The sequence below is a fragment of the Nanorana parkeri genome, unplaced genomic scaffold, assembly GCF_000935625.1.
Source record: "Nanorana parkeri isolate BGI_ZX_2015 unplaced genomic scaffold, ASM93562v1 scaffold1681, whole genome shotgun sequence".
NCBI lineage: Eukaryota > Metazoa > Chordata > Amphibia > Anura > Dicroglossidae > Nanorana > Nanorana parkeri.
Genome location: NW_017307949.1, coordinates 73215 through 82187, shown reverse-complemented (window position 1 = coordinate 82187; position 8973 = coordinate 73215). Strand labels below are relative to the sequence as shown.

The window sequence follows — 8973 nt, the reverse complement described above, 5'->3', positions numbered from 1 at the left end:
GGGGGGGGGGATTTAAACAATAAGTGGAACTTCCATTTTGATGCATCTTCTGCTTTGAATTGTTACAGTTCTGCAGGCTTGCTTATTAAATATTCCAAATTACCTTATTATCTTAGTTATAGAAAAGACATACCAGAACTCTCAGTTCTCTTCTGAAACGTCTCCTATTAATAAAACATCCATACAAATCTGTGAAACACTAAACACGTTTTTGCCCAACAGGGCCTTAGTCATAGTTAACCACTAAACAGCACTCCATTGCTAAAATACTCCTTTCTCTAATAGTGGAGCACAAGTCACTTATTGAAACACGTCTGTGTTATAAACAAATGGGCTAGAAACACCGAAACAGAGGAAAAATCTGGGTACCACATGTCATTAAACACAGACTAGACGCTTGCCAATAAAGATACAACCCCCTGACTACAAGCTTTAAATGCTCATTTTGGTATAGGGCTATTACTATGGTTACTATTATAATTTAGCCATCCTACATTTCAGCTGTAGTTGAAGCCTGCAGTCTATCTCCAGTGGTCTAATATGCCCCATTTGCCTATCACAAATACAGTTAAGCAAAACTTCCCATGAAAAGCAGAGATGTACTTGTGACAAGGTGAGGGATGTTGCAGATAGATACATTTGGAAAGGCTTCCATCTTTTTTGTCCCAGTGATCCACACAGGAAGTGAGTGGTGAGATAATAAAAGCCTAAGGCCGGATTCACACCTAAGTGTTAGCGGTTTAACGTGCGCATATTTTAATTAGCAGATTGTGATACATTTAAGTCAATAGACAAAACTAGGGCTGCAACAACTAATCGGTAATGAGAATCGTTGACAACAATTCTTAGCATTGATTAGTTGCTTTATGATTAGTTGCCGCCGCTCTGCTCATCTTTTCCCCCCCCAGCTGGTTCGGGCTGCAGGGGTCTGTGTCCATTTCGATCACTGATGTTCTCCCCGCCTGTATGGGCAGAGGCGGAGGGGACACAGACCACTGCAGCCGGCACCAGTGGGAAGGAGAGAATGCTGCCGCCCCGTTCCTCCTCTGCCCTGCCCCCCTATGCCTCCGCTGCTGCCCCGATCCTCCTCTGCATCTAGAGGCTGGTAGCCATACCCATCCTGCTAGCCAATAACAGGCCAGCTATTGCACCCGCCCACTGCCTGTTGTCTATCAGTAGAGGAAGACCTGATGGAGAACTTTCTCCTTCAGGTCCCTCCTCTGATTGAAAGCAGGCAGTGGGCAGGTGCAATAGCCAGCCTGCTATTGCAATTTGAAATATCCAATAGCAGGCTGCCTATTGCTCCCAGCATTAAAGTTAAAAAAAAAAGTTTAAAAAAATAAAGTTAAACAAACTAAAATTAAAAAGACTAAAACATTTTAAAAAGTGAAAAAATAAAGATTAAATAAAAATTAGAAATGCAAACAAACAATAAAATTAAATAAGCAAAAATTAAAAATAGAAAAAACATTTTTTTGGTGTGTTATTTTAACTACTTGCTGCCTGGAGCAATTTCTTACATTTGCACATACATGATAAAATCTGAGTTTTGGCTAGAAAACAGCTTAAGACCCCCCCAAACAATGATATATTTTCTAAAAGCAGAGGCACTGTAGAATAAAAAAAGATGCTAGTTGCAATTTTTTATGTCCCACGGTATTTGCACAAATGTTTATCAAACAAGTATTTTTAGGATAAAATACACTAAAATGAAATTTTGTGCACAGAAACAGAATATAATGTCTAATTTTTGGTAAAATATAAAAGACGGGGTCACACTAGGTAAATAGGTACCAAACATGTCAAGCCTTAAAATTGCGTGCATCTGTGAAACCGCAAAAAACTACAATAACCAAAATTTCCCAAAGGCAACGCTTTAAAAGCTTTTACGGCTCATCAGTTTAGTGCTAACAGTGATTGATGGGCCTAGAATTATTGCTCTCACACCGAAGTTCGCAACAATATGTAACGTGTGGCACAATTTTCTGTTTTTGTACTTAGGCGCATCCTACACGTGCTTGCGTTGTATGTGAGGGCGCGGAATTTGAATTTTTTCTTTTTTTTGCTTTTAAAACTTTTTTTTTTATGTTACTTTTAATTTCTACAATTTTTTTTTAACACTCAGCTTTATTGCTATTGCATAGAGGGCTAACAAGCCCCCTATGTAATAGCAAATAAAATGTGACAGGTCCTCTTTATGGAGACATCAGAGGTCTTTCAGACCCCTGATATCACCTAGGGACCCCAAAGAAGCTGATGAAGCAGGGATCTGCTTCTTCTTCTGGCTCTAGGAGCCAGAGACTGTGCCCAGTGACACTGGAAGTGATGTAATGTACATCACTTCCGGGTCCAGTGAACGGAGGAGAGCTCAGCTGCTGGAAGCCACTAATCGCTCCTCCGATCTATCAGGGGAGACCCTCCATGCTGGTCCCAGGCTCACACGAGAGACAGATGAGCCCAGGAAGCCGACGGTGAAGCCGCGGAGGGTGGGGACGGACAAGCGGCCGTACCGTACAAGCGATCCGGCGCCTGTACATATGTCTGATCGGTTGTATTTAAACAGCAATCGCCTACTGTTTAAAACAGTACCAAGAACACGGCTGCAGTTCCGTTTCGGCTTGACAAATTTTGCTGCAGGAGGTGCGTTGCGGTGCCATTCATTTCAATGGCTTTCAAATGCACCTCCCGTCTGCAGTGTGATCACCCGCACTGGAACGCACGGCACTGCAATGCCCTGCATTCCACTGCAGTACGATTTCAAAAAATTTGCATACCGTTTTATTTTGAAATAAGCTTTGTATTTGTATATTTTATTTTAAATAAATGACGGTATTAAAAAAATGTTTTATCCCGTTAGTCGTAGTTAGTAATTGGCTAACTAATCGATTATAAAAATAGTTGTTAGCTGAGATGCTAGACAGAGCGCGCAAAACTAATTGCAACGTGCTTTTTCAAGTGTTTCCTATTGAGTATATGGGACCAAAACGAGCTGGTTTTAGCCAGAAAGAAGCTCATGTACGTTTTCCGGCGACAGGCATTTTGCTTATTGCGACACAACACTTAGGTGTGCACAGGGGCCAGATTTTTTAGGTGAAGGTTTTGGTCAGGCTGAATCTGCTGCGACAATACACTATGAGGGGAATTTATCAAAACTGGAGCAGACAAAATTTGGAGCAGCTGTACACGGCAACCAATCAGCTTCTCTCTTTCATTTTCAAATCTCAACTGAACAGAGAAGCTGATTGGTTGCCCTGGGCAACTGCTCCAGATTTTGTGTGCTCCAGTTTGGATAAATTCCCCTCTCAGTGTGAACCAGGCCTAAGGCTCCATTCACACCTAAGCGTATTGTTGCGCGACAAAACGCTCGACCCCAAAAAATCCCATTCAGTTCTATGGCCCCTGTTCACACCTCGGCATTTTGCCACAAGCGGAAGTACGCCTGACGCACAAAATTCTACTTGAGCTACTTTGGAGCAGATTCAATGCGTTTTCTCTCCATTGACTCAATAGAAAACATTTGAAAAACGCGCATTAAAACAGTGCGTTTTGCCCATGTGAATGAATATGCCACAATCTATTTGCAATCGACTCACTATCCCACAATCTGCCCACAAAAACATGCGTAGGACACGTGTAATAGGTGTCGCTTTGGTGTACATGCAGCCTAAATGGGGTTTCAATCATCCTAACCGTCCCCTACGCTCCTCCCAAGACCTCCTGTTTTCTAGCTCCCTTGTCAACTCCTCCCATGCTCACATCCAGGACTTCACTAGAGTCTCCCCCATTCTGTGGAACTCTTTACCCCAACCTGTCCGTCTATCTCCTACTCTGACTGTTTTTAGGCGATCCCTTAAGACTCATCTCTTTAGCGAAGCTTATCCGACCTCAACCTAACCACTGAAATATCAATTTCTCAAACAATTTATCCCCGCACAGCTACCTCCTCATGTATCACTTGCCCCTCCCTTTTAGATTGTAAGCCCTCACGGGCAGGGCCCTCCTTACAATCCTGTCTTGAATTGTATTGTAATGTCTTCCTTATATTGTAAAGCGCTGCGCAAACTGTTGGCGCTCTATGAATCCTGTATAATAATAATAATCCTCTACCCTAAGCAAAACTAGAAAAAAAGTTTTGTCTGATGTCCCTTGGTCTAACTCCAGTTTAGAATAGTCAAATCTCCTTTAGGTGAACTACTGGATATACATTGCATGGAATTTAGCAAGCCTCTTCCCAAATGCATGCATTTTTCTGCTGTTTGTTTCACCAAGTCCTTTCTGAAACTGACTTCTGAATGGCAAGGTCAGCCTTCATTTTAACCACCTGGGCAATCTCAGTGTTGTAACGAGTCTGCAGCATCAGCATTCCTTTAGAAGTAGATGAGTCTTAAAGATGTAATTCCACAGGGGATGCCTATAATTTGATATCTCAGTGTAGGCGTTTGGGGGAAAACAAGGAGCCAATCATACAAGCCGGGGATTACTTTTTGTGCTAATTCGGAATAAAATATACAGACCACCCTTGGGATTGTAGAATACAAGGAAGCAACGTTTGACAATTTTAGAAAATTGCGGCATCTGCAATTTAAAGTGAAAGGTAGTCTTCCTATGTAGAAAGTAGACGTTTGTACACACATTTCCAACACAAAACCTACGCGACATGATGTATTCTTCTTCTGCTGCTTTCAGGGTAATTGTTGTCGCTGTTTCGTTAACCCCTTCACTGCCAGATTTGCGTAGCTACCGTCTTTTGTAGGCATCAGGCGGTCTCTGTGCCATAACACTGACGGCAGCTGCTTGAAAGTCCCATTCTTTCACCAAGGCTCTGCCTGTAAAATAGCACGAGCTGTTTAATTAATTCTGTTAAGCAGCATTTTGTAAATTAAATCTTTGCCGGTTCCTCGTGATTAATTCCCCAAATCCAGAAGTTTGACTGGAACCGCAAACAGACGTCTGTAAAATGAGTTTCTTGGTCATCAAAGTGAAAAAGCAGCAAGTTGTTAATTCATCTAGATGGCGGTTGGAGATATGTAAATGATTCTGTATTCTCATAGAATGTCTTTTTATGGAGGAAGCTGCACAGCCCTGCGGGGCCTGTCGAGCTGAGAAATAATAACAGATGGGTCACATGATGGTGTAAGATTAACCCTTTTGTCCCTCTTATAGATCAAAGGGATGTCTATAGACCAAGCTATTGCTCAGCTGGAATTCAGCGACAAAAAAGGAGCAAAGATCATGAAAGAGGTAAGAGGTGTGTTGTCATCAGGGAGAAATGATAGCTGTTGGTTTAAAGAGAACCAGTCTGAAATAGGCACATGGAAGAATCTGAATCACCACTCTTAGGGCCAGTTCACACAAGATGCAGTTGTGATGCTGTCCGTTTATTTTGACTGCTGCAGTCAAAATACATCCCAATGCGTTCCTGTGGGCTTTCTTGTGCCTAATTCACACCATTGCAGTCAGTTCAACTGCATTCAGAAAAAGTACTGCTTGCCCTACTCTACCTGCATCTAACTGCACTAAACGCATCAAAACGCATAAAAAAAACCCCGCAACGGACTGCATACAAAAAAAACAAAACAGAATTGATTGTGGCATCATCCAGGGGGAAAAAAAGCATCACAAACGCATCAAAACAGATTGCGGTGCAACTGCGCACACAGTTGTGATGCAGTTTCTGGTGTGAACTAAGCCTTAAGTTGGTATAAAAGTGCAGACATGCCTCTTTGGTGTAGAAGTGTTTGTACTGATCTTGTATTCTTTTCCTGTCCTTTTTCCAGCCTGAGCTCAAGTATGACCCTGCCCGGGAGGGAAAATGTCAATTAATAAAGGTGTTTTTGTTTGTTTGGGTTTTTTTTAAATGTAATCCTGAGGGAACCATTGTTATCATAGTTTTGTAGTGTATATTATCAGCACTGAACTCAGCCATTCCATAGGATGGCCTAACATCTTATAGGGAGGGGGTGCATGTTGTACACCTGAACAATACGTCCATCTGTGCTTGGGATATTTTTGAGTGCAGCCTATTCTTTTTGCTTTTTATAGCCTAATACTTGTGTACTGATGCAGTAAAAACACATATTAGTAAACTAATAATAAAAAATAATAGAATCCAGTAATCCCTGAGAGGCAAAGCTGTAATATACAACTTCAAAGTGAAGATTCCAAATTTTACAAATGCCCATTGGTGACTGGTTCTGTTTTAGGCTAATCCCAGGTGTTGATTGGGACATTATTTTCCGCAGAACATCCTGGAGTCACTTGGCGTATTAAGCCCAAAGGATTGGTACACGCATGTGGTAACCAAAAATCAGCAATCACTCTGCATGGTTCCAACATAATTTAAAACATGTCAAAGCCCAAATCAGTGCACCAATATTTCCATAGCTTATGATGTGTAGGTATGTGTTTTATTTCAACTGTGTAGTTTTTCTATGCAGGCTTTCTTCAAACTGCTTGGTGTTTGTGTGTAGGTAGATAGATAGGTAGATAGAATAATTTCCAGCATGCCGCTGCCATCAGCACTTAAGGTCTGATAGACAGCAGTCATACCTTATGCTGATGGTGTCATGTCTCCCCTCTATCTTTGATTGGCCATTCACAGAACTCCTGTGATGATGATGTGACCATGCATTTTGTTAATGGCCAAATGTAGACAAGAGCGGAGACACGACACCAGCAGGGATGTCTATCAGATCTGCAGCACTTATGTCAGCGGCAGGCTGGAAGTACAGCGAGAGCAGAACTATCCAGGAAATCACTAAACCGGCATGGAATCACTACACAATCAGGGTAAAAACAAACCGTCACTTAAGATATGGAAATCATGGTGCTCTGAGTTGAGTTGACTTCAGTAGCTGTCCCATGCATAATCCGACACTGCTTTTACTTATTAGCTTATAATGTGCTAACATACAATGCATCCATAGTGCACAAGGTGAGGGAATAGAGGGACTATAGCAATATAACAATAACCAACACCTGAAATAAAAGGAATGAGAAGAAACCAATGAGAAAATATGAATGGATTGTGGATGTGGCATCAGTAGCTACATAACACTGTAGATGGCATAGATCAGGAAATATTTGGTGAGAGAAAGTTGCTGTGAATGTATCTGCCTAACAGAAAATATATGGTTTTAGTGTCTGTTTACAAAACACAGAGGAGTAGTGAATGCCTAAAGGAACACAGAAGGGAGTCCAGAGAAGAGCAGCATTAGAAAAGTCCTGGAGGTGTGAGTGATATCGGGAAGGAAGAAAGAGAGATGCATGCAAATTAGTATGTACAAGCCCCAAGTGTCAGAGCAAAAGAAACATGTTATTTAAAGGAAACCTGCCATAGGAGATAAATGTAAGCTGCCATTGCTGACCTCGTTTTCTAGGTATTCTAAATCCCTGGCTCTCATTCGGACCCTTCCTTTGGTTTTAATAAGTTGAGTAATTTTAATAGGCTGCATGCTTCTTGGTTATTGTATAATAAAACTTTATTCGTTTTTTCATAATAATATACATCAATAAACACAATCCCAATTCACATATCCTTACACATATTGGGTGAGAAAAAGATAAAGTAGGAGAAAAAAAACAAAAACGAACCATTAAGTTACATTTGTATCCCTCCTAATTATTACACACATAATTAACTCTCACCCAATTCACTATCGCTCCAGTACCTTTCCATGAAAAAGGTTATAAAACTTAAATATCATACCTTTAATTATAAAAGTGCAAAGAAATGTCTATTGATCTACCTTTAATTATTTATATATTTCTTTTCTCCCCCCCCCTCATGCTTCTTGGTTATTAAAGCCATGCCGCTAACATTTTCAGAATGGCAGTCCCCATGTTTCTCTCATGATAGGTGTACTTACATTTTTGTACCAACTGGCGCTGCAGAGAGACCCAAAATCTCTGCTATTGTGTGACATCACCGCAGACCAGTGATAAAATGCGCATTTTAGTAGCTTACCTTCAATCATACTTATCAATATGGAAGACAGCCCTTGTTCAAGGCATGTGGCTGGAGTCTGGACCACAATTGTATTTCTGTGTTATCCTTATGTCCACCGGTAAGAGGTTATAAGGTGTGTGTGTGTGTGCGTGTGTGCGTGCGTGTGTGCGTGCGTGTGTGCGTGCGTGCGTGCGCGCGCACACACATATATAGGCGTTTGGTGGAAACCGGGGAGCCAATCATACAGCAGGAAATTACTTTTTTGTGCTAAATTGAATAAAATATACAGACCACCCTTGGGAATGTAGAATACAAGGAAGCAACGTTTAAAATTTTTGACAATTTCAGAAAATTGCAGTATAAAGTGAAAGGTAATTTTCTTATGTAGAAAGTAAACATTAACGTTGTACACACATTTCCAGCAAATTAAAAAAAATCTATGCAAGATAATCCACTCGCCTGCTGCTTCGTTAACTACTTCACAGCCTGAATTATGAAGCACACTTCTCAGGTCGCTAGCGTCTTTTCCAAGTATCACACATATATAAAATCTATACACACTGCCTGTCAAAAAGAAAAAGTCATGGCCTAGATTTAGCTAAGCAGATTGGTCTGAGCTTTTTCCTGGATAATAGGTCTAGGTTCAACAATGGTATGTGGCCAAAAAACTAGGTCAGCTGCCTACCTGATCGTACTGAATGACGAGGTTTATCCATCAGTGGATCTTTTCTTCCCTGATGTCACGGGCATATTCCAAGATGACAATGCCAGGATTCAGCATGAGACATTACTTCCACACATGGATTGGCCACCACAGAGTCCAGACCTGAACCCCATGGAGAATCTTTGGGATGTGCTGGAGAAGACATTTTGTGATATTGTACAAGCTTATCGAAACGATGCCATGGTGAATGCATGCCCTAATCAAAGCAAAAGGCGGTCCAACTAAATATTACAGTGTGTGACTTTTTTTTTGGGACAGGCAGTGCATGTGTATAGTATAATATAATTATATATATATATAT

The 8973-nt window shown here is 41.1% G+C and overlaps 1 protein-coding gene across 1 annotated transcript in view; it reads left to right on the top strand.

The window, feature by feature from the left end:
- The window catches only part of MRPL22 (mitochondrial ribosomal protein L22), a 26450-nt gene that overhangs the window by 11421 nt on the left and 6056 nt on the right, over positions 1-8973 (top strand). Inside the window, exon 5 of the mRNA XM_018571115.1 lies at positions 5164-5241. Within this exon, the coding sequence (XP_018426617.1) occupies positions 5164-5241 (78 nt within the window). The remainder of the gene's footprint in view (positions 1-5163; positions 5242-8973) is intronic.